This window comes from Pelobates fuscus, chromosome 2 (genome assembly GCF_036172605.1).
Source record: "Pelobates fuscus isolate aPelFus1 chromosome 2, aPelFus1.pri, whole genome shotgun sequence".
Taxonomy (NCBI): domain Eukaryota; kingdom Metazoa; phylum Chordata; class Amphibia; order Anura; family Pelobatidae; genus Pelobates; species Pelobates fuscus.
In genome coordinates, this window is record NC_086318.1 from 395119545 (window position 1) to 395146370 (window position 26826).

Below are 26826 nucleotides of genomic sequence, written 5' to 3' on the forward strand. Positions count from 1 at the left end.
ACAATATAATAGCTCATATACGCACAAATCCAACAATACAAAAGCAATTACAGTATAAATAACACAAGCAGAAGACGGCAACATACACACCTCAATTTACAAAAATAGGACCGACATGGTATGGGACATCACAATCTTATATCGGCACAGTGCTGCTAAAAGGTTGCCTACCCCTGCACTAAATTGTGAGTATTTAGGCCTAAACAGCCCAGGAAGGAAATATTCACCAAGCCAATTTGGGCTAATTTGTAATTCCCTCTGAGCTCACTTTACATTCCCAAAATGTTTACAGTTTAGTAAGAAAAGGCTTGAATTCTGCATTCTTCAAACGTTCAAAATCAAATTACGATCTGGCAAACCTCCTGCCAGGTTTACTTAATGTATCATAAATAAATCCCATTTAAAATTAGTTGTTAAAAAAAACAGTACAAAAGATTAGACAGCTGGGGACTTTTATATTTCTTTAGCCACAACCAGCAATTAGCAAGAGATCACAGGTGCCGTAAGTAGCAAAATCAATTAAATGACCACTTCTGCATTCCTTCACACAGTCTCAGCCTAACACAATTTCTCAGTTGGATATGTGATAATGCTTTTGTCTGGCTTGTAACTCCTTTACTGTGAGCATCTTATACATGGCTAAGCCAAAACATTCTGCATTCATGGTGGAGGGAGCCATGGTACCAAGATGATGATTGGGTACTTCTTGTACAGATTAGGCTGGGTAGAAAAAGCATCTAAAGAGCACAGGTTGTACAGCTGGGTACTGAAGGAGTATAAAAGTAATGAGGGTGGTTTAAGGGTTATGCAAGTAAAAAAAAAAAAACACACAAAAAAAATCCCACACTGATGGAACAATTGGTTTGTTATTTTCAAAGCTAGTCAATAAACTGCTCATTGCAGTTTCATGGGACAATTGGTGGATCGTATCAACTTCCAATATAAAAAATAAAAAAACATCCTACAATTAAATAATGTGATGCAAAGTTAATGATTTTTAGAAAATGAAAACTCTTGCATTCATTTATTTGCATTATAATTAGCCAGGCATGCAACACGAAAGAATATACAATAATAAGATTGATGACACGTTTTATCATTAACTCATTTTGTTCCGAGGACACGATCAAAGTACCGGTAACTGTGTTTTTAATTTGTGATACATCTTTGGAAAAAGCCGCATGGCGTTCTGTGTGGTCACCTCACGGACTGAGTCAGGTTGAAGGCCTTTCACAGAAGCGATATAATCACACGGAATGCAAATATTTGATGGAATATTCCGCTTCTGGAGAAAAGAAATGAATCAAGTTAATATAAGGGCAAGCTTTTCAAAGCAAAGTACAGGGTGAGATCCTGGAATTCTAGCGTAAACGTGACACAAATACACCACAACTCAAACTGCATTCAAGAAGCACCAGGCTTCACAATTAAAAGGACAATCACTTTCATTTTTTAAGGAATGAATGAATCGAAAATGCAATTCTAATTTTTATCCCTGCTTTCCAGTGTACTAAGGGACATTTTAGAAAGAAAAGCATCTGTGCCATGTTCTGTGAGGTGTTCATTACCAAACAGATTTCTAATCCTGAAACCAGGTGTCCAATCCTGAAACAATAATTCATGTATGCCCTGGCCCATTTCCTATCTCTTTTTTTTTTCTTTGAACCAGCATAATATGTATTGGAGCATGCTAAATCAGTGCTGTGGGGATATTTATGGGATAATAGTAAACAGTTGAGAATTGCCCACTATCTCAATTCTCAGATCCCAAAGATCGTTATTGTGTAAGTGAAATGTATTCCATATAAATAAAATCACAATTTGTTATAAAAATAGATAAAATTTATTGTGACAATTGAAATAATAATAATATGTAACATGCGTGATAATAATCAATGAATATTCAGTATAACATGAGTATGCAATACAATGGCAATACGCATTCCAATGGCTAACACAGCAATTGTCAAGACAATGATTTATGATGGGCTTCACAAAGAAACTTTCTTTCACACAGCTTGCAGCATAAGGCCATAAAAACTTTAGCTAACAGAATAACCCTTTCAATGCTGGCTAGACCTCCTAGGTAATTAAGATCTATTCTCATGTAATTTTAAATAAAATAACATTTAAACCAGCTCATTAGTCATTTCCTGGAACCATCCAATAAGAGTAATCTACCATGTTCTATAAGCAGAATTTTAACTTGCCTAAACAGATATTTTATCTTATTTTAGAGCAAATCAATACACCTGGATAAATATCACGATATGCTAACATGTGATAAATCACATAAATACATAATTATTCTAATTCCATCTGCAGAATGGAATGGTTATAACTATATACTTCTTAGTTAAGGGACACTATAGTCACCTAAACAACTTTAGCTTAAGGAAGCAGTTTTGGTGTATAGAACATGCCCCTGCAGCCTCACTGCTCAATCCTCTGCCATTTAGGAGTTAAATCCCTTTGTTTATGAGTCCTAGTCACACCTCCTTGCATGTGACTTGCACAGCCTTCCATAAACACTTCCTGTAAAGAGAGCCGTATTTAGGCTTTCTTTATTGCAAGTTCTGTTTAATTAAGATTTTCTTATCCCCTGCTATGTTAATAGCTTGCTAGACCCTGCAAGAGCCTCCTGTATGTGATTAAAGTTCAATTTAGAGATTGAGATACAATTATTTAAGGTAATTTACATCTGTTTGAAAGTGAAACCAGTTTTTTTTTCATGCAGGCTCTGTCAATCATATCCAGGGGAGGTGTGGCTAGGGCTGCATAAACAGAAACAAAGTGATTTAACTCCTAAATGACAGTGAATTCAGCAATGAAATTGCAGGGGAATGATCTATACACTAAAACTGCTTTATTCAGCTAAAGTAATTTAGGTGACTATAGTGTTCCTTTAACTAAGATTTCTAAATATCGAAATCTGATCGTGATTTATCCAGTCATATATCATGCTATTAGAAAATTTTCTTTCTTCTCCCCTTGCTTACTCCTTTTTCTTTTGCTTCCTTTGCTTTCCTTTCCCTTTTCTCTCTCTTCCCTTTGTCTTAACTTTTAAAGGGAAAAATTCTCTGTTCGTCACTAGGTGATAGACCAATAGAAAACTGGAGGTGTGGTTACCTTCCAGATAGCAATTTAAGTATTTGGTCTATAGAGGGCAGTCTCGTCCCACTAAACATTCCTATCCAGGAAAGAGTTAACTTTTCCTGGTGGCTATTTTGACGTCATTTAGCTTATCTTTATGGTTATCTATAACTTAAGTTTTCTGTCAGTTCAAAGAGTTTCTTTGGGCTTTGTCCAGACTATGTGTCTGGTAAATTCTGCTATAATTTCTAATATGACAGTTAGAAACTAAATATGACCTCTAAATTACAATGGGATCTTATACAATATCGAAAGTAAAATTAAATTATTTAATCTTCTCTGTCACAAATGTCTGGGTTTAGAATTTATTCTATTCCATTAGCATTTAGACAGTCTGTCCATCCCCCGTTCTCATTTCTTATCACTTGATTTGTATATACAAACATTCCTAAGCTCCCAGCTCAGTAGTTAGCGTTACAGAAAGGATAGAAATCTTAGTGTCTTTTGTTAGCTTGAAAATAACAAAATGGAGTCTGCTCTGTTCAGAGGGAGTCTGACAATATACATTTTAATTTCTATCATAGCACAAAATGTCTGCCGATATAAATACCCTGACAGTGCTCAAATCTCAATCCTTGAGGTGTGAAAAATGATTTGGATCACTGATCCCTGGAAAACGTTTCATGTTTTGATTAGAACCGATTGCAATCTTGTCGCTAAATAACTGAGGTAGTTAATCACAAGAGCCAGTAGATTTAATAGGAGAGACCTTACTTACAAGTTTCCAACTTTAATCTCTGACTTTAACGTCTGCTCAGTAGTAATGACTACAGCAAATGATACTGATTACCACATAATATTTATGGTTGTAGCGAGTTATAATTAACAATTTCAGTATGCAGTGCAGGAAAGCACACTGTGTAAACTGTCAGTCTTGGTTGCTTGTGAACTATTTGGACAACGGCTTTCACAAACCAAATAATTATGACCCAATCCAGTGCTTAAGGGTTGAGTTCAATGGCACAGGATTTTACAAGTCAGAGTGTAATAAAAAAATACATTTGAATTGACAACGCCTTCTCAAAATCGATATTTAAAGGTCCCTGAATCCCAGCGTTACCCAAGAAACAAATGGCAATGTGCCCTTCACAAAACAAAAAGGCAGTTACCAAGCGGCTATTTCGCAATCCAAATCATTTTACAGTGTGTTTTCTCAGGGCCGTCTTTAACGCGGGGCAAACGGGGCAGCTGCCCCGGGCCCTTTTACCTGTGGGGGCCCAAGGCAGCTGCCACGTGGGCCCCACTGCCCTTAACAACTTTCTCCCTCCAGCCCTCCACCCATGGGCCCCCAGTGCATGCTGATCTTGGGAACGCACACAGGGGCCCACCGGGTGGCCCATGCAGTAAGGGCCACCCGGTGGGCGTTTGTAAGCAGGGGCCCGGTCGCACTCTGTGGCCCTTTAACAGCACGACCGGGCCCCTTTTCCTTTCGGCAGCATGAGAGGAAGTGACTGCGTGAGTCACTTCCTCCCAGAGAGAGCCGCGCGGGAGTGACCACACCAGGGAAGCAGAGAGGAGGAGGGCTGGTCCAGACTGCCAGTCTGCAACCCCCAACAGCCTCAGCCACCACTCTGGCCACCAGGGAAGCAATCCTTCAAGGTAGGAAACGGGGAGTAAACTTAAAAGTGTGAGAAGAGGTTCACATTTTTCTTGTCTGTAGTCATTCAGGTGTTTGTCATCTGCTGGTTCCCTTTCTTTTTTATATACACCCTCTCTGCTATATGTACGAGCTGTTCACCCCTGATAATTTTTCTTCTGGTTTGGATACTGTAACAGCTCTTTGAACCCAGTGATGTACACCATATTTAATCAGGATTTCATTTAAAAAGATTTTATGTAAAGGGTGAAAAGAGAAGGATTGTGTAGTGCTGGGGGAAGAACATTTGGACCATGTAAATGTATTTATTGTACCATGCAGTAAGACCAATATTCCTAATATAATCCTCCTATATTCAGTTTATAAACAAGTCACTATTAACCCTGTATGTACCAGGTGTCTGAGAAAAGCATTTCACACTCTCTGACACTCAAGTTAAGAGTTAAAACAAATATAAATGCTATTTTATTACTGAAGCAAAATTCTCTACTAGTTCTGGCAAGCATCTCATGATCATTCATATATATATATATATATATATATATATATATATATATATTGCTTAGAGCAAGTCCTTTATTTATTTTTAATAATATTGCCATTTTATTGCAGTGTTTGCAACCTATAAGCATCACAAATCACTTTGGGGTATTTTCACTAAACAGTGAATTTCACTGAAAAGCTAATTTGCAAATGTTCAGTCTGAAATCATTCTCTGTTTTTAATTCACTGCTTAGGATATAGATCACAATGTGTTTGTTCTTCCTTTAAGGTTCTACATACATTTTTATTTAATTTTTTGATTTTGAAAGTAGATATCCTTTTCTCCATACAAGCAAAGTATTTACTGATAGTGGCTTTAACCCTTCAAGTGTCAGTGTGCTCCCTGCACAATAACAAGCAGTGCACAAATAGTTAACATGTTTCTTTGTCACTTAGTGGTTAAGAGAACGCCTGGTGAAACATTGCCTGGCAGGAACTTTTAGGGTATGTAATGGGTAGACTTAGTTGCAGTGGCTTCCAGCACTGAACAGGTTAAAAAAATTTTGCAAAACAGCAGCAGTGATTTCAGTTCAGATAATAAAAAGTGCAGATTAAACCGCAAAACAACACATTGCCCACCCCTAGGCTTGGCATGGGAGTCTGCAATTCAAAGGGGAAATCTGGTGGCAACTAAACATTAGCCCTATGCATGTTTTGCAATACGTTGGGCATGCCTCTGGCACTCAAGGTGTTAACTCAGGTTTACAAAATGTCTCTCTAAGCATTTCCAGTATTAAATGCAGAGCTATATGTTGCACTTAAAGGGCCACATGCTGTAAGGGACTCTCACACAACCATAAGCATCCCAAAACCAGTTTGGATTGCAGCTTCCTTGATATTAAAGGGACACTATAGTCACCCAGAGCACTTCAGCTCAATGAAGTGTTCTGGGTGCCAGGTCCCTCAGGTTTTAACCCTTCAGAAGCAAACATAGTAGTTTCAGAGAATCTGCTATGTTTACATTTGGGGTTAAGCCTGCCTCCACTAGAGGCAACCACTAGAGGCGCATCTGCGACGCTGGAGGCAAATTTTGCCTCCATCGCACAGAGCGTCCATAGGAAAGCATTGAGAAATGCTTTCCTATGGACGCTTTGAATGCGTGCGCATTCAGCTCCAGTGACGTTGGACCGGAAAGCTGACGTTGGACGGAAGGAGAGGTCACCAGTGCCGAGGGAGCCCAGCGCTGGATTAAGGTAAGTGGCTGAAGGGGGTTTAACCCCTTCATCGCCACGGGAGGGAGATCCTGAGGGTGGGGGCACCCTCAGGGCACTATAGTGTCAGGAAAACCGCTTTGTTTTCCTGACACTATAGTGATCTTTTAAGTATCCACAGGATCTTGGGGACGCACATTAAGGAGGCCCACTGGGTTGCCCATGCAGTAAGGGCCACCCGGTGGGCGTTTGTAGGAAACAGGGAGTAGATTTAAAAGTGTGAATCTGTCAGTATGTCTGTGTTTCTGTCTGTCAGTATGTATGTGTGTCTGTCTGTGTGTCTCAGTATGTCTGACAGTGTATGTGTGTCAGTAGGTTGTATCTCAGTATGTCTGTCAGTGTATGTCTTTGTGTTTGTGTGTTAGGATGTCTGTCAGGTTGTGTGTTTGTGTCTGTGATGTCAGCATGCCTCTCAGTATATATGTGTGTGTGTCAGTATGTCTGTCCATGTGTATGTCTGTGTACGTATGTATGTGAAAAGTGCAATTGCATGCCAGGGAGTGGGGGTGCCCATGGGGCCCAAGAAAATGCCTTGCCCGTGGGGCCCAAGAAAATGTTTTGCCCAGGGTCCTAGTGATATTAAAGACGGCCCTGTGTTTTCTAAACTACTGTATACAAATGATGTAATTAAAATGTATCATGTCTATGTGAATGACATCTTATCAGGTTCATGCACCAATGTTAAAGGGAAAATAGAGGCACTCACACCACTTCATCTCATTGAAGTGGTCTGGTTGCAGTGTCGCTGTCCCCCTTAGCCCTGCTATGTAAAACAGTGCAGTTTTAAAGAAAAACTGCAATATTTACATTGCAGCATTAACACTGGCTCTACTGGCCACCAGAGGAGCTTCCTGCTGTTACACAGAGTTTAACTCAGTGAAACCACGCTGGATGTCCTCACGCTGTGCATGTGAGTATTTAAATCCCCCCCATAGCATTGATTTTAATGCTTTTCTATGGGGAAGGCCTAATGTGCATGCAGCGCTCTTTGCACATGCACATTAGGTACCTCCTATGGCGCATTAGAGTGGCCAAAAGATCATCAGTATTGATGATCTCCAGTGGATGCAACGGAGCAGCAACAAGAAGATGACCTCACTGCTGGAAAAATATATACCTTTTATTTTACTTATTTGTTTTTTATTAATCTGTGGTGCGCCCTAAATTTAACCCCAAAGGAACTCTCCGGCTTTAGAAATAAACACATTTGTTTTTAATGTTGGTGCATGCTCATTTCTCGACAGATGTCCCTCGGCCTGTCATCCTTCTGAGATTGATAAAAGGAGAACTACTGACTTGGGTAACAATAATATTCTATAGTCAATTATATAAAAATCTGAAAAATGTACAAAGTATACATCCTGTTAGAATACTATGATATTATTATCTTTTCTAAAGCACCATAAAGAAGTATGGCTGTAAAAAAGATCCAAGCATACAATGCTATATTATTGGGCTGCAGTAATGGAAATTAAATTGATGTCAATATTTCTTTGAAATTAGCACAAAATTCCAACCTTTCATATAATTAAAGCATTACCAAAGAGAATCCAATAGCAATTTTGGGTCTCTTAGCTTAAGCCAAGCCACCAGCCCATAGCACACAGTCTTGTGAATACAGGAACTTGCAATCCTACACACCCATACCTCTTTACATGGACCCAGGGATGGAGAGTCTGTCTCCAAACAGATGTTCTCCAGGGGAATCTGCTTGATTAGTTTTGCTCTCTAAAATGTATAGAAAATAAAAGTACACATAGCAATCACCCCTTTGTAAAATAGATACTGTTACAAATGTACAGGTGTGTACCTAAAGAAAAAAAATATTATTATTATTATTATTATTATGAAGAATTAACATTCCATCAATAGTAATTCCTTTTTAACGGTCTACCCTGGTATGACATTATTCATTGAATATCCTATTTTTACTCCAGGAACAGGGCTGATTGTCTGTTACAGTATAATTAATTATATTTCACGCTCATATTGCTTGTCCTGAATGCAGAGTTGCCCCTGTCTGCATTGTACATGCCGGTTCTGTTTATTTTTTTGTCTTACTACACCCTCCTTCCATTATTTCCTAAAAATGAATTCTGATTCATCCACAGCACCTTCAGAGACATTTCCCTTATTACGGGAGACATCAGATGCCAATTTAATGGACACACCTCTTCTAATCCTCTTTAAAGCACATTAATGGCAAATGTACATTAATCAATTACACTAACATGAACTGTGTGGCTGCTGAGAACATATTTAGAGAAATATAATTAAATACAAATTAATATCATTCTGTCTTTGGAATTTCTGGTTTAATGACTGGTGCAGTGCTTAAGAGAGTATTTACATGTAGTGAGAGGTTTAACCCAATGAGAGGACACACTATGTATAATATATGGGAAAACGATCTTGATCTTGAAAACGACCAGAATTGGTAGAAACATAGATCCTAACTTGGAATACCATTAAATCTATATGTATCAAGACCGGGGAGTGCACCCATATTTTGATATTCCTACATAGAACGTGGAGTGGCACCCAGGCAAGTGTGTTTTTTACCCCCTCCAGGAAGAGTGCCAAGCTTTGCTTATAGTATATATTTATAACAGACAGTTAAAATTTTTAAACCCTGTATAGCACACAATCTGATACTGACATGACAAACAGTGTTATTCCGTAAAACCAGGAACAATGGTGAATTGGCAAGTGAACTGCATATTATAGGGCAAAACCGCAGAGTTGGGAAAATTTTCTGATTCGGCTCTTTTGCCTAAAATGTCCAATTTTCAGTTCAAAGCCATAAATGGGATGAAATATGCCGGGCATGCAGCCCGGATCCACCTGATATTCCCTCGACTGTACTACTTGACCGAACGTCTCACTATACAGATGGTTACACAGGCTGATTAGGTTGGATTTCGGCCATCTATCACTTTGATCGGCTTTTAACCTTTTACCGTTCTATATTGCCAGCATCTTCCTTTACTTCAGAATGGGTGAGATCATATCTATATCCTCATAGAGACTTTGAGTTTTTGTATATACACACCTTTTTTCAGTTTCTGTATTTTTTTTGTATTTTGTGCTAGCAATATTTTTTCTCTTTTTGTTTCCATTTTTTATTTTTCCATTTGGTTATATCATTTGAAATTTTTCCTATACAACAAGAATACCGCAGGTTATCTACAGACATCATTTATGGATCTCACCTATGCTTATTAGGACTTAGCAGTCTATGTTAGGAATTGTATACTATAACCTTGCTGTGTATGACCAGAACCCGTGGAATAATACAGCTTGATTTTTCTGCCCTTTGTAGTTCTAGCTAGACTACATTATTGGGGATTACGTCATGTTTACATTACATTTTCATAACTTGTATTATTTCTTTATAAATTTATATTGTTTTGTAGACCATGCACTTTAATTAGTCTTACACACTGGTATTTGAGGCATTTGGCCCTTTACATTTCATGCACTTTCCTCTTGGTGGTCAGTACATCTATTCCTCTGATCTTCTATAGCCCAGTCTCTCGTATGTACTAGTGCAGGTAGTCATATTATGTTATCTATACAAGATGAGATCGTATTTCTTTGTGTATAACTATTTCCTTATGCGGATTAGGATTGGGGTATAAAGTTAACTTTATATGAATTGTTTTGCCTGTATTTATGTTTATATATCTTCGGACCTGACCAATGTTGGCAAGGCTATATGAGTAAATTACACTTGTTGGAGTGCGGTATCGCTCTTTTTTTGTTTTGTTATAACTCTGTTAAGGTTACACTGTAATAGGAATAATGATGATGTCATTCGATTTTACATTTTAGTGAGGTGATCGATCCACAGCAACAGGCTTTTGTCTTACTCGGTCATTCCTTGTGATAGCCGGAGGGAAAGAGAAAAAATATCCAGCGTGCACACCTTCCAGGGCCACCGAGGGCCGGCCGGCAAAGTTATGTAACAACACCTTGTGAACGTCTGCAAGGAAAACAGGAGACAATGTCATCACATAAACATCGTGGGGCTTACTCAGTTAAGTGTGAGTCAATGACTGAGTTTGCAAAAGTTAAGCCACGATGTTATTCAACTTTCAATTGTAAGGAATTTTCAAAAGAACTGTACATTGTCGAACATAATTGTCGAGTTAGAAAATAGGCTAATTGGAGATTTTTTTTCTATTTTGTACCACCCTCCTCTATTTTTACCATTTCATTTTGCAATGTTCTTACCTTGTTCCTTAAGAAAAGCAATTGTTTGCCTCCCAGCTGAACGAGAATGGATGTTTCTGAGATTGTAAAAAAAAAAAAATCGTTTTAGGGTGAAGCGTTTTTTTGCCTTGCCTGTTTTAACTAAACTGGACAACACCCTGGAGAGCTTTGGAAAAAGCTCCATGTATACCTCACACATGATGTCACTCAATAGATAATAAAAAGTACCAATCCCTACATAGCGCTACCAAATGTAGCAATAATATTTTATTTCTATGATTTGGTATTAACCCTTACTTCTCTGCTGTTGTCATACTGGTAAAATCAATAATTATGGTTGCTACAATGGATGTAAAAGGCACCGTGTTATGCCACATGTGGACGAAAGTGAATGCACTTCGAAGAACCCTTGAATCTCTTTTCACAGTGTATCATTTATCAGCTTATCTGGCTTGGATAGAAGTGTTTAAATTTACTAACACAGGAAGGTCCAATCGTTTGGCGATGTCCAGTTGCATCTGGAAAACTTTTAACTGTTCATCTCTTTGTTCTTGGGTGGGGGCGAGCCATGGAGTGAAATCTAATCCAATCTGCACAGAAACATGAAACGCTACATAGTAACATTGGACATCACCCATCGGTTACAAACTAAAGCACAACACTAGCTTTACAGAAGATTTTTTTTTTAAACGACACTAGTGTTAGAAATACAAAGTGTATTCTTAGAACTACAGAAACCCTCTTCCTCCACCCCGGCAATGTAGAAGGTTAAAAAAACCTTTTTTCATTTACCCGAGGGACATCGGCACTGGATTGGGTTCCACCTCCGCCAGTGTCAGCAAAAGGACGGATCCTAACGCGCAAGCGCGGTGAGCAAAGCACGCGCATTATGCCTTCCCCATAGGAAAGCAGTGACTTAATGCTTTACTATGGGGTTTTTTAACACCGTGGATATCTTCATGCAAATCGTGAGGACGACCAACGTCGTTTTGCGTAGTCAGGCTCCGTGAATCTGCAGGAAGCGTCTCTAGTGGCTGTCTGGTTGTCAACCACTAGAGGCAGTCTTAACACTACAATGTAAACATTGCAGGAATAAGGGGACAGGGACACTGCACCAAGACCACTTCAATGAGATGAAGTGGTCTGGGTGCCTATAATGTCCCTTTTATCATTGTTATTTCTACCACCTTTTATATCATAGAATGTAATGTGCACTGATAAGGGATACATTTTATAGCAGTAAAAAAATAACACCAATTGGAGGAAAAAAGTGAAAGGAGGGGGGACTACATGAATTTAACTATATTCTTCAAAATCTACAAGAGAGATCTAGCAGAGCAGGAAACACTGCACAGGAGAAAGGAAACATCTCTAGAATAGGGGGGAAAAGACTTGCTGCAAATGATTTAATACTGCACACATTGTGAGTCATTTAGAAAACTCTTTGGCAAACCTTTTACGTTAGTGACACATCTCTCTGATAGCTCAGCTTGCCCCACATTATTCATGAACTACAATTCCCACAATGTTTTGTCAGTCTGTTTAGTTTATAAGCAATTGCACTGACCAAGTTATCCATGACTGCCATGTTTATAACGCAATACCTCTCCAATAGCAACCAGCTGGTCCTTGTACTTCTCAAACTGTGCAAGAACTGGTTCCAAATCCTGCAAAATTAAGAATATTGATTTTAAGGTGAAAGTTCCACCTACAGATACATTTTATTTAGTTATTAGGCTGTGCAAAAATCTCATTATTAACAATTCATCTTTAATATTTGACAAATACTTGAAAAAAACCATAGTACCCGCTAAACAAAAAAATCCATGTCAGATTGTATATTTGACATGATATCCTGCCTCCAGTACCAATTTCCATAAAGTAGGGAAAAGGACGTGATATATGCATGGATATAAAAACATTAAAATAGCCGTAAATCTTTAATTCACATGTAATTACGGACAGCATAACATTTTACAGTGCATTGCTGGCACAATGATTTATATACAATGGCAAAGTTCGTCATGGACCAGAGTATTTAAAGGGACACTATAGTCACCAGAACAACTACAGCTTATTGTATTTGTTCTGGTAAGTATAGTCAGTCCTTACAGGCTTTTTGCAGTAAACACTGTCTTTTCAGACAGTTTTCAACTTTAAAATGTAAAACAGACCCGCAAAATGTTTTTAATATATTTAGCACTGAGCAATGTTTGTGTGTTTGAATGTAAGCATGTTTTGTGTGAGGTGTGTCTGTTAGTGAATGAAAGGGTGTGTTTGTATGTAGTGTTGGCATTTGAATGCAGGAGTGCATATGTGTGTAGTGTAGTTTTTTTTCATATGGTGGTATGTTTGTATATAGTGTTGACATTTGAATGCAGTGGTGTATTTGTGTGTAGTTAACAATATATAAACAGTGAGAGCACTCAATGTATAAAATGACCATAGGTTATCACTTCAAGACACCTGTAGAAAATATAAGAAAAAAGACCATAGAGTCGAACAGTATATGACCACTTATTATATTAATCTCTATATGGTCCCACTCACATGGTGCTGAGCCACTTAAAAGCCTTGTAAAAATGGAAGGATGAGGTAGATGTTTATATATTAAAACAATATAAAATTCAATTGAAAATAATTAATCAGTTCTAAATATGGCACAATTTCAACACATCAGTTATATATCAGTTATATTGAAGTTGTGCCATATTTAGAATTGATTAATTCTTTTAACCCCTTAAGGACACATGACATGTGTGACATGTCATAATTCCCTTTTATTTCAGAAGCTTGGTCCTTAAGGAGTTAAAGTGAATTTCATATCGTTTAAATATATATTATATATATAATATAATATATATAATGTTTTTTAAATTGTTATATTTGATTATTGTATATTACATATATATTATTCTGGAATTATGGCAAATAGAGTTCTAAATCGCTGTGAATGTCCTGGAGTCATAGACATGCGATCCGGAAGAAGATCTCATTGAAAGGAAGATTTCGGGCGGATTAATGAACGGAAAAAGGCGCCAAATTTGGATTAAAAGCCAGAGGAATACAGGATGGAAGGACACAGACACTTTTGAGAAAGGCTTTTTTGCCGAAATGCGTCAAGTTAGGTAGACTTATATATTATATATTCTTTTATAGAGAGTGTGTGTTTTAAAAGTGATAAATAAATTGTTATCCCTGCACCTATCTGGTATTCTGGAGTTTATAAGCTGAGAAGGGGCTCCAAGACAAGCTGGGAACTGCACTTTAACCATCTCTAAATGAACATCTACCTCATCCTTCCATTTTTACAAGGCTTTTAAGTGTCTCAGCACCATGTGAGTGGGACCATATAGAGATTACTATAATAAGTGGTTATATACTGTACTACTCTACGGTCTTTTTTCTTATATTTCCTTCAGGTGTCTTGAAGTGATAACCTGTGGTAATTTTATATATTGAGTGCTCTCACTGTTTTTATATTGTTCATTTATCACGTTTCTGTGTGTATTTTGAGTGAACACATTAGGTGATAGTAGCACCAAATTGTTTTCATCCTGCACTAATCCCTATATTGATTATATATTTACTGTTATTTGTGTGTAGTGTTGGCAAAATGCTGAGATGTATGCACATATACACATACACTCACATATACACACATGCAGATACAAAGACACACAGATGCACACAGGGCCGGCCTTAGGCATTTGGGCGCCCTGTGCAAAAAATCTTCACAGCGCCCCCCCCTTCCCGTCCCCCCCCCTCCCCCACTCCTTACCCCTTCCCACACACCCTGTCACACACACACACACAGGCAGACAGCCATACACACGCACACATACAAACACACTCAGGCAGTCATACACAGACAGCCACACACAAACACACACACAGACATAGAATGTGACGGCAGATAAGAACCATTCAGCCCATCTAGTCTGCCCAGACAGTCACACATAGGCAGTCACACACAAACACAAACACACACACACACAGGCAGACAGCCACACACACACAGGCAGACAGCCACACACACAGCCACACACAAACACACAGGCAGACAGCCAAACACACAGAGGCAAACAGCCACACACACACACACACACACAGACAAACAGTCAAACACACACTGTCAGACAGCCACACACACACAGTCACACACAGACAGACACACACTGGCAGACAGTCACACACACACACATAGGCAAACAGTCACACACACAGGCAGACAGCCACACACACATAGGCAAACAGTCACACACACAGGCAGACAGCAACACACACACAGTCAGACACACACACTCACTAACAGACAAACACACTCACAGACACACACTAACATACACAGACACACACTAACAGACACACACACTCACCCACATTAACACATTTTTTTAAAATTTATTTAGACACCCCCCCCCAGCCTCCTTACCTTTGGGAATGCTGGGGGGGGGGGTCTCTTCCTCCCTGGTGGTCCAGTGGCTGCTGGGCGGCGCTGGCGGGCGGCTGGCGAGGGAGCACTTTCTCTGAGCTGTATGCTCAGCTCCCTCGCGCGCCGCAGAGTGAGGCTGGGAGCTGGAATATGACGTCATATTCCGGCTCCCAGCCTCACTCTGCGGCGTGCGAGGGAGCTGAGCATACAGCTCAGAGGAAGTGCTCCCTCGCCAGCCGCCCGCCAGTGCCGCCCGACCGCCCAGCAGCCCGGCATGTCTGTTAGCCGCAAGGCTAACAAGACATTTGCCTTGGGCATTTGGGGGCGGCTTTTTTTGCCGCCCCCTGGAAAATGCCGCCCAAGGCAAATGTCTTGTTAGCATTGCGGCTAACAGACATGCCGTGTGAGCTATGCGGCCGCAGGGCGCCCCCTGCACCATGGCGCCCTGTGCGGCCGCACAGCTCGCACACCGACAGACAGATACACAGACACACTGGCACGCATGCAGACACACAGTCATATACAGATACAGACACAGACTAACACACATGTAGCTAGAAGACACAAACACAGATACACATACATATACAGAGACACACAGGTAAACACATGCAGATACATAGACACACAGTCTCACAGATACAAAGACTGACACTCATGCAAATACATAGAGAAATACATACACACAGGTACACATAAAAATACACATATACAGACACACAGATATTGACATAAACACACACGTAGTGGTTGCAGTACGTGTATAGTGTATGCAGTGTGTGTGTTTGTGTAGTGCATGTAGTGTGTGTTTATGCAGTGTGTGTGTGTGTTTGTGTTTGTTTATGCAGTGTGTGTGTGTGTTTGTGTGTGTGTGTTTGTTTATGTAGTGTGTGTGTTGTGTGTGATTGGCTCTGAGGGGGGTATGCAGTTTGTATTTTATGAATTTATTCTTCCCTTCCCGCCTCTTACCTGTGACCAGGAAGGGGGGACTCTGGATTCCGTGGTGGTCCGGTGGCACAGCATGTTCTCATGTGAAGAGGGGCCCTGGAGTCTCCATGTTTACCCTACAGCAGCGGCAGGTCCTCTGTTCTCGTGATCCACGAGAGCATTGCTGGGGGATGCCATGAGAACGCTCCCCCGTGCACTACATGCTGTGCAGAGCGTTGCCCTAGCAACCCACGGCAACGTTCTTGCGAGTTGCGAGAACAGAGGTCCTGCTTAAAGTGTAACAGAGAGACTCCATGGCCCCAAACTGCATATGTGTATATATAGCAGTACTCATGTTTGTGTTCCTGACCCTATAGTGTTCCTTTAATGACTATGGGACTTATCCACTAAATAGTGAGTTGGCATCCAACTTGCAAAATGTAAGCCAAGAAAAATAGAGATGGAAAAACAAAACCACAGTCAATTGTTTAGTGAATAAACCCAAGAGTTTCTTTGCTCTATGACATACTAGCTATCAGAAGGAATTTTTATTCCACTTATAAAAGGTAATGTTTCATAACAAAACGTTATTTTAATTATACGAACATCACTGGTTTGTCTATTTTACGTATTCTCCAAGATGTTTTTGATTCATGGTTACTTTATAACTCGATTGTAAAAAAAAAAAAAAGAACCATTATTATTAATTTTTTGTATTTACAATCCTCTTTATTTATTGGAAAATTATTGGTAATATGTATGCAGATTGCAATTCAATACAATTTTCTTAATATGAAAGTAACAATGAAATAAAAAGAAAACTTAGTTCACAGTAAGATGTTACAGATCATTCTAGTTTGGGTGGAGAAAATGTCATAACCCGTTCCCTTCCTGCTATGTGTGTAATACAGACACATCCTGTTCTCATTACATCCTGCAGAAGGATACTTTGGAAGCATGTATTTCATGTGATGGGAATCTACTGTATGACAGCTAATCCTTCCTATATGACCGGACGTGAAGTCTTCTAAGATTCTAACTTCTCCATTTATTCCATCATCTATTCAGTAGTTTGTATTCCTTTCCAAAACTCCCCCAACATTTATAGGCCTGAACATTCAAATTACGACAATCTTCCTGTGTCATTACTGTCCCTAGATTTATCTTCTCTGACGTGACTTTCGTGGTCACCCGCCCCAGAATATTTACCAATTATTTAAAATTGATTCACCTGTGCAAATATACTGTAAATTCTGCAAGTATAAGCCACTGGAGATCCTGAAAACTGTTGAATTATAATTTGTTTTATTTTGTCCCCATAACGCAGCATTAGAAGCCACATAGGCCTCGATTTAATATTGTTCGATAACATTTCCAAATGATTTAATACTGTTGGATAAACTTTTGATATATTCTTTATATATTATATATTTTTGATAGTTTAAGAAGTTGAAAAAAAAACATCATTTTAGAAATGTATCCAAATGTATTAATTTGGCAAACTCATCTAACTATTAAATTGAGGCCACAGTGCTAAAAACATGTGCTATAGATTGCAAGCTCTTGCACAAATAGCCCTCAATTCCTTTTGTATCAGTTGCACTGTCTTAATTATATGGTCAATGAACTCATTGTCAAAGCACTGCAGAAATGAGCAATCATCATGGTTATTCAATAAAGTAAGAATTCAAAGCAAATTTCAAATTTAAAGGAACACTATAGGGTCAGTAACACAAACATTGTTAATTCTAACACAAACCTGACCATATAGTGTTAAAACCACCATCTAGCCCCCCCCCCCCCCGCCCTTCCTTAATATAGTAAAATCTCACCTTTATTCCAGTCTGTAGCTGCTGGCCCTGCCCCTGATCTGCCTGCTTGGCTCTATGAGGAGATGCTGATTGACCAGGGCTGTGTTAGGCTTGTGCTAGCCCTGCCCCTGATCTGCCTCCTTGACAGGCTCAGTCAATCCTATGGGAAAGCATTGTGATTATCTCACATAAACACTTCTGATTATATCAGCCAAGCAGGCAGATCAGGGGCAGGGCCAGCAGCTACAGACTGGAATAAAGGTGAGATTTTGGTGACTATAGTGTCTCCTTAAAGCCAGAGTAACCAAACTGAGAGCATAGCTGAATTAGAAAATGTTTCATATTTTACAACTTTGACCTTAAAGGACCACTCTAGTGCCAGGAAAACATACTCGTTTTCCTGGCACTAGAGTGCCCTGAGGGTGCCCCCACCCTCAGGGACCCACTCCCGCCGGGCTCTGGGGGGAGGAAGGGGTTAAACTTACCTCTTTCTCCAGCGCCGGGCGTGGAGCTCTACTCCTCCTCTCCTTCTTCCTTGCGACGTCATCGGCTGAATGTGCATGCATTTACAATGCTTTCCTATGGACGCTTGCGTGCTCTCACTGTGATTTTCACAGTCAGAATCACGCAAGCGCCTCTAGCGGCTGCAAATGAGACAGCCACTAGAGGTTTTGGAGGCTGGATTAACCCTCAGTATAAACATAGCAGTTTCTCTGAAACTGCTATGTTTATAAAAAAAAAGGGTTAATCCTAGAGGGACCTGGCACCCAGACCACTTCATTAAGCTGAAGTGGTCTGGGTGCCTAGAGTGGTCCTTTAAATTTGAAATACACTTTGAATTCTCAATTTAATGTATAACCTTGTTTGTGTTTTATCATGTATAGTTATCCTGCATATATCATATGCCAGGGTGTGATTCTACCTTCTCCCACCCATTAAACAGGAGCATGCAGTTGCTCATTTCAATGTGACAATGCACAGCTAACCTAATTGGTGCAGTATAATGCCAACAATACTTTACGATATTCTGTGACACATAGGTTGGGATTTCATATGGCTGCAGACTAGGAGACATCATATAATCATAGGTATGGACTGTATTGTATCTCTTTTTAGCCTGCTTTATGCATCTGATTGATCCTTTTATGTGTACTGGACTGACATGTCTGCTATGAATCAGGATACAGACTTCATAACAATTGTTTATTGCATATCTATTTCTGAGTTTATATATTTTACTTGCAGGCGCCGCTATCTACTCCGTTTTTTGCAATAGAATATCATTGCACTATATGAACAGCAAAGAATAATGACACTCACTGCAATTGTGATTGGCAGTGTAATATATCTGGGATAGAATGTACCCAGTAATCATCAGCCAATGTCTAATTACTTACGGTACCTTCATTGTCACACTGCGTTGCTCCTCTGTATCACACTGAATGGGATGTATTCCAAGACACGGCATGACAAAGTCAGGGAACCTTAAATGAAAGAGCAGGCCTTAATACAGAACGTCTAAAGACTAAAATAGTTTCAAGCATTAAGGTCAATTTTGTTCATTTCTTTTATTCAGTTTAGATCTATTTTAAAACTTTTTTTTTCACATTATATCATTAAGGTATACTATAGGGCCAGGAAAACAAGCCTTTTTCCTGACACTATAGGTTCCTATGCCCCCCCCACCACCCTGAAGAGGTTAAAACCCCAGTTATAGCTCTAATATTCATCAAACCAATCGCAATAAAGCTCTAAACAAATTATGGAAGAACTCCTATGATGCTTTCTCTATGGAATCCCCCTCTAGCTTAAAGCGACTGTGTCGTCTTCATTTTATATATCCTTTATTATATTTATTATTTTCAACATTTAGAAAGCTTAGAAAAAGCATACTTGGTGAAAACGCTTTAGTGTTTTATGCTGAATCTATTATACTGCTTTTATTATTATTATTTTTGTAATATAATATTTTTTTTAATAAACTATATATTTTTTTTTTATGTTATGTTATCTCTGGTCATTACCTGACTGTTTATTTGCAGCCTAAAAATGTATCCCTTTGGTGTTAGACATACTACCTGAGCCCTGAAGATTGAACAAAACCCTCTTATTTTGAGCGGAACAATGACATTGCGTTAACATTGATGACAAGGTTGTAAGCACATTTTTATATAACAAGCAATTTGGGTGACATACCCGGGGTCGACAAGGTTGTGACAGGCATGGTGACATGTATGTTATTCCCCTGGTGTACTACAAGTGTGAGAGTGTAAGGATGCTCCCTAGTTCGGGCTCTGGTGTGTCAGTGTGTGTGGGAGCAGGTGTATATGTGTTACAAGCCGGTTCAGGTGTGTGGGTTTGGATGCCTGTGTGTACTCGCCTGTGGAGCTCTTTATAGTTCCATGCTAGTTGGGATGACGGGTGTTGGGCGCTCCGGTATGCATCGTAACCTGTGTGGCATCTCTATCCCTCTATCCCCCTATCCCTGGGGGTGGCGGGGGTGGGCGAAGTGGCGTTAACCAGAGTGGGCGCCAATGTTCTATCATACGTGGGGGGCTGTCTGCCACTCTTGTGAGAGTGGGGGCCCCAAGGCTGCGGTTGCATTATAGTGAAGAGAAAAAAAAATAATTAAAAATTAAAGGAAAAGAAAGGGAAAGGAGAACAGAGACATGTATGCGATGCGACGTGTGATGAGTGAGTTGCAATAGCACAGCAAAGAAATAAAAGTAAACATAGGAGTTGGTGGTCACTGGAATTACCACCCCACATCACAAGAGGTATAGATCTTCCCTTTGGCAGTTGTAACCGTGCCATGCATATTGTCTCTGGGCTCAGTCCTTGTGCAAGGTCAGGTGGGTAAAGGCTGGGGGTTTCATATTAACTGTCCAGGAGTGGAGCTGTCCTCTGGGTCCCAGCTCTCCGGTTGGCTTACGGCCGTGGAAGGTTGTAGTCCCTGTGCCCTTAGGAAGGTGGGGGTCCCGGATAGGGATGCAAGGTGGTGTGCAGTCCCGTTGTGATGGACAAGCAGTGCGCCTGTGTTCCCCCACCTGTAGGCTATGCCTGCTTTGCGCAGTGCGGTTGTCATGGATCCAAAGGTCTTTCGCCTCAGCAATGTGGCTCTAGTAATGTCCTAGAAAAAGGAGAGCTGAGCGCCCTCAAATGCCAGCGGTGTTTTGCCTTTTAATGCGGTCATTATTTGTGTCTTGTCAGATACTGTCAACAAGCGCAGAATAACATCTCTGGGCGTGCTGGGTGGTACGGGTGTACGGAGCTCGTCACTCTGTAGATCCCGTCCAGAGTTTTTTTCTTGGCGGTTGCCTGGGGTAGCATCGTTGTGAGCAGCCACCGCGTGTAGTGCGGTAGCTCCTCAGTCGTGACCGCGATGGGTACACCCCTGATTTTGATATGCGTCCGATGTTGTTTGTCCTCCAGGGAGACAATCTGCCCAGCTAGTACATGTTGCCCTGCTTGGAGTCGTTGGACCGAGTCCTTGAGGGTGGACACTGTGTCCTGGACGTTGATGATGTTTACCTCCACATTTCCAACCCTTTCTGTTACGCTTTGTATGTCAGCCTTGACCATCGCGATGTCCGCCGCCAGCGGCTTACCTGTTTTCTGACTCCCTCGACTTCAGCTTGTCCCTGACTATTCTCTGTCCTTTCCTACGTTAGTCCGGCCATTCTAAGGCCTGGTATACGTTCTCTTATTTTGCATTCTGCGTATTGGATCCCGGTGTCGTTCCTGACTATCTTTTTTTTTTTTTATTAATTTACACCAACAATACTACACTATATTTTGCCGCAGTCTTACTCTCATTTTACATATTCATCTATGTCTGAGAATTTCCTTAAGGAAATGACACACTTTTAATTGGACCGGGACAGAGAGACTGGTTGCATGAGCTGCCTTCTATATATTTAACTGTAGGCTCAAGAAACCGGTCACCTGTATATTTTAACATGCTGGGAATTAAACCCTAGACCCTGAGTACTCGAACATGTTTTGCAGATAATGGATTCAATGGCACTATCTCAGCAACTGCCCAATGTGTAAAACAAAAGTTTATATACTACAAATCCAAATTTACACATGAACACAAAAAACAGACCTCTCGGGGGGCGGGGCCTGACAGCCAAGATGGCCGGACGCGCTTCATGTTTACCTTGTGCCTAATCAAGCTAAATTTAGGCTATTACTGACCGACACTACGGAGAGCAGGGCCTCAAAGGTACAGCAAGCGGGCACCGCGAGAGGGAGCACCGCGAGTGCACTTGAAAAAAGAGCTCAACCGATTATAGACGACACCCGACATCGCGGCCTACCAAGCCTGACAGCCCGGCGGGTGGGGGATGTGGCTGGTCCCCTACTGCCGGACCCGCATCGAACGCACAGCCCTGCACCGCCCCCTTTGGACCGGCGGGGGTTATCCCGGTCCCTGCAGGAAGACCTGCCCTCCAAGCACAAGCAGGATCTTACAGCGACCTGAATGCACAGGCACCGCGTGGCTATGCTAAGATGGCTGCTGCACTACGAGCAACACTACCTCCTGAAGCATCAAAGGGACAATGCTGGCAGACACACTTCAATGCCCGCTTTGAGAAGATATGCCAGAAATTCTGAGCTCGCATTCAGGGCCGAACCCGACTCCCCGCAATGCCTGAAACACAAGAGGAACAGGTAGCCAAGCCAGACCGCCAACCTGGCAAGGGTAAGAGGGCCCAACAGTCCCAGCAGGGGATCGAGACGCCAAGACAAGCGGCGGAGCCTGCCCCATGATAATGCATACCCAAGGGACGGCAACAGCGTGAAGAAGCATAAACACCCTGTGGGTAAGGCGCAAAATTTAACAGATCAGCAGAAGCCAACTGAGCAGAGATACCTGCCTGCAAACAAACCACACCCTGTGAGCGTCAGGAGCCGGAGAATGAAGAAGAAAAAGCAGCAGACCACTAAGTTTAGAGACCGCTACTGCCTTCCTGGGCTGTGGACCCGAAGGGTACCCCCCGTCGCTTAACCCACATATCCTAACGGCCCGACACCACCCTATGACCGCCCGAGATCCCACTTACCGAGCCGCCAGCAGGCGGAGCGGTGGGAACTGCACAAGAGCCCTTGAGAAGGCCTGGGGCCGGCGGAGTGGTCAAATATGGACTACTGGGACATTGACACTATCTGCCGCTCTCCTCTTCAGCAAGGGTATAGGGTAAACGCATGGGACACAGGGGCAGGAGATACACGCTCCCACTGTAGCTGCCTAAACCTACCCCATTTGTACCCTTGCCGTAGTATCAACCACTTACTCTGCTTAAGTTTATTTCTTATTCACGTTATGCATCAGCACCAGGGGCGACCATCAAGGGGCTTAATCCCTCATAACACTCTGCACAACCGCTTTTGCTAAGAGCACCTACTATACAGATCTAACTAGTATTAAGGTACCAGACATGTAGTGGACAGGAACAGGGAAGATGTGGTTTCTCCATGAGGCTGAGGCCCTAGCTCTGAATAGGTCTGAACAAACCTGCTCATTACACTAGTTATTAATTTTGCTATTAATCTTGTTATTAATCTTGTTTAAAAGCCAACGTATAACATATGTAGTCTTACTCGTCTTTCTTAAGCCGACATTATTTGCTACTCCTGAGAAAGACTCTAACATACACTGTTAAAAATGTGCCGCACACTCAAATGCCACACAACTGTTAAGTACTGTTTAATTGCTTGTCTGTCGCTGCTGTTGGGGCACGGACGGAATGTTTGTAAATCGGATGCACACAAAAATAAAGAATTATAAAAAAAAAACAGACCTCTCTGAAAGGTTGATCAGCCTTTCAAACTCTCCCGAATGTTCTGTAACACAAACTAGAGCTTGCACTCCATTCTAGAGAAAGAAAATACAAATCTATTTATTTTCACGTATTTTGACATCATAAAAAATATGCTGAATGGACTGGAATTTACTCACTTTCCTCGAATTGTCAATGACTTCTTCAGTGTCCTGAAATGACAAACATTTTAAAGCTGCACGACAAACTCTTCACCATGGGAGCCCCAGCAATTGTTTTCAAGCATAAATATTTTCCGTAGATACATTTTGAATTAAAAGAAACATGGTGGGTCCTTCGAAAACCAGGATGCAAGTTAGACCGTGGTGATCAATAGATGGGATATCCAGACATAATAATGGGCAGGGGATCTCAGTAGGTGTCAGTCAGGGAAATGTCACAGACAATTCATTGAAGTGATGCATGTCTGCATTTTTTCCTCATGATACATGCTACATACTGTTTAACATAATATGCAATCTTTCCCGGCATGTAAAAATAGGAAATGAATGAAAAAATAAACACCTGACAAAATTAGAATAATCTCTTCACCCCTACTAGCCTTTTGCCATTCTGTATGGGCTGGAACGGGATTTGTGGATGAGGGACATGGGATGAGAAGGGCCAGAAGTGCAAATGACACCATGAGAGCCTGACCTGGCCCATGTGCAGAGTTCTATTGAAGTGCTCTATTTTGGGCTACATGCTCTGAGCTTATTTTGCACAGCAATGTGCACGTCTAATGATGCACTTTTGAGGGCTTGACTTTGGTATCTCCAGCAGTGAGACACCAAAGAACACACCAAGGTTGGTGACATAGGATCTTAAATTTGGGTCTGTTCCATCAAGTCTGGGACAGTTAGGAGGTCGGCACATAGATACTGGCATGTTGGGCTGTTGGTCAACCCAGCGAGAATGCCCACTGGGCGGACATGGTTCATTTTTCACCACCACTTATCATCACAGCGGACACATATAGTGTCATCGCCATACTCTGTATCATGTACGGATGATTTCCTTTATCCTCATAAAATGCTGCTGGTTTCAAGCCGGGAACATTTAACTTAGGTCAGAGGGTAACCACCGATAAAATATTTAAAAGAACAAAAAGTAAAATAATTTTCAAATAATATAAATTTTTTGCTGATATTTGGAAATGTTCACAGAATGTTCTCCCTAAAGCCTAGGGTTTAGACTGATTCCTTTAAAATTTTGTTTTATACATCATACTAAACTACTACACTAGTAATTACTGAAATGACAAGTCAGATCCTTGCAATCTATAATGTGTATTCAGGCCAGAATAGTGATTGGCATTTCAGCTAGGGCCAACTACACTTCCTCAGTGAGTCAATGGATGGCTGAGCACAATGGGAAATGCAGTCCAAAGCAGCAAGAGTGCCAATAATTCCTATAAACTCCTTTAAAAAAACAAAAAAAAAAACCTCCTAGTTTTACCTGCATGAACTCCTGAGCTGTGATATGACAGTGACAGTCCACATACCCAGAAGCCATCTGCACAGCCAACAACACAGTGCCAGTGGGCGGGGCTTAGAGCTTGCAACAATGTATTCCTCGCAAACTCTAGAGGTCTAAACACAAGAGGTTCAACTCCCTCGTCAATTCAATTATAGGAGGAAAGCTGCTACAATGGCTCTTTTTAATAAGGTTCAAGGCTATTCTTTCATAGCTCTCCCAGACAGTTTTGTAATACACGCTCTGTAAATTAAATGAGTTGCAAACACTGTCTCTTTTGCTTAGAACTTTGTATAATGGTTTGAATTATTTATCTCCCAGTGAGTGTCACTGATATTGAGTCAAGTCATACCATGTATACATGTAAAACTATTGTCCTTCCCCGTGTCACACAGTATAGGCAAAGAGAGTTATTCTGACAGCATAGCTTGAATGTCTACAACTGAGTGACAGGTGAGAACAGGAGAACCATTTAGTGTTGCCACAACTACAATACACTTGTTGTACTTTGTGTGATACAGTGAATTCATGCATGGAGACAGAGATCTATGTCTCAAACATTTCCCTTAGCAACTGAGATCTTTGTGATCATAGGTACAATATCACTGGAGGGCTCTATAATATCCAAGCTGGTTATGACATGAAAGTCATTACTTCACTGATCACCTTTTGAAACAGCTCTGTCACCTTATGGGGTCTTTGCAAAGGTCCCAGATTGTGACTGCTCCACAGGTATTTAGGTGCTCATGGATGGAAGGGGAAGGTAGTTTTTACTTACCTGAACCTGTCCCTTGTGGATGCTGCTATCTTCTTTCTCGAGGACCTCTTCAGCACCTGGAGCTTTATCTGCCAGGAGGTGAAGTCAGCGTAGTACTGTTGCGCATGATATCTATGGAGGATCCCATGCGACCATCAATAGAATCTTTCCCCCTCAGCTGTGTCCAGGGCCGGTGTAAGGATTTTTGCCGCCCTAGGCAAAAAAAAATTTAAAATTGCCCACCCCCATTTGACATCACAATGCCCCACCTATATGATCTGCCATATGAACTAACACCAGTGCTGCACACAGTGTGTGTTTACATTAAGAAGCCTGCAGGGACATGCTATAGACACCAGAACCACTTTTTAAAGCTGCTGTGGTTCTGGGACTATTGTGTCCCTTTAATGTGAGGTAAATTAGAGCTTAATGTCACTAATAATATACTAGATTGCCTACTTACAACCAAATGAGGATGGTGATGGGCTCTGGCTGCAGTTTGGCTCCACTGGTCTGGTGTAGAACAAGATCTCTGGAGGCTGTTTGCAACTGTGGTCACAAAATTCAATGTTCTGGGAGAACAAGAAGCAGCTCCATTTTTTGGGGCCCCTTACGCAGCTCAAGGTCTGGGCCCCAGGGCCTGACGGTGAGTATGCCCATAAGGACCACCTATACGTCCACCTACATGTTCCACCCATGAGTTCGCTCACAGGGAGTGGAGTGTGTAGGTGATGCAGTGTGTTTGTGTTTAATGGAAACAGTATGTTTTTGTGTAAGGTATAGAAAGCAGTGTGTGTTTGTGTATAAGGAATGTATTGTGTGTTTCTGGTTGTATGTAAGTACAAAAAATGTACACTTTCCACAAGAAACGGGCGG

At 41.0% G+C, this 26826-nt stretch overlaps 1 protein-coding gene across 2 annotated transcripts; it reads right to left on the reverse strand.

Moving 5' to 3' along the window:
- Positions 1–1019: 1019 nt before the first annotated feature.
- On the reverse strand, positions 1020–25300 carry LOC134587466 (putative deoxyribonuclease tatdn3-A). 2 transcript variants are annotated; one of them, XM_063443848.1, is made up of 10 exons: positions 25176–25293; positions 23858–23890; positions 23700–23773; positions 19295–19376; positions 12324–12386; positions 11200–11309; positions 10741–10796; positions 10377–10489; positions 8152–8232; positions 1020–1285 (listed from the first exon to the last, which is right to left on the reverse strand). In XM_063443848.1, exons 1-10 carry the CDS (start codon positions 25230–25232, stop codon positions 1127–1129), a joined length of 828 nt encoding a protein of 275 aa, XP_063299918.1. In that variant the 5' UTR covers positions 25233–25293; the 3' UTR covers positions 1020–1126. The 2 variants fall into 2 exon arrangements, with proteins under 2 accessions (XP_063299918.1, XP_063299919.1); XM_063443849.1 differs by having other exon boundaries at positions 1197–1285; positions 10433–10489; positions 25176–25300.
- Positions 25301–26826: the final 1526 nt, after the last annotated feature.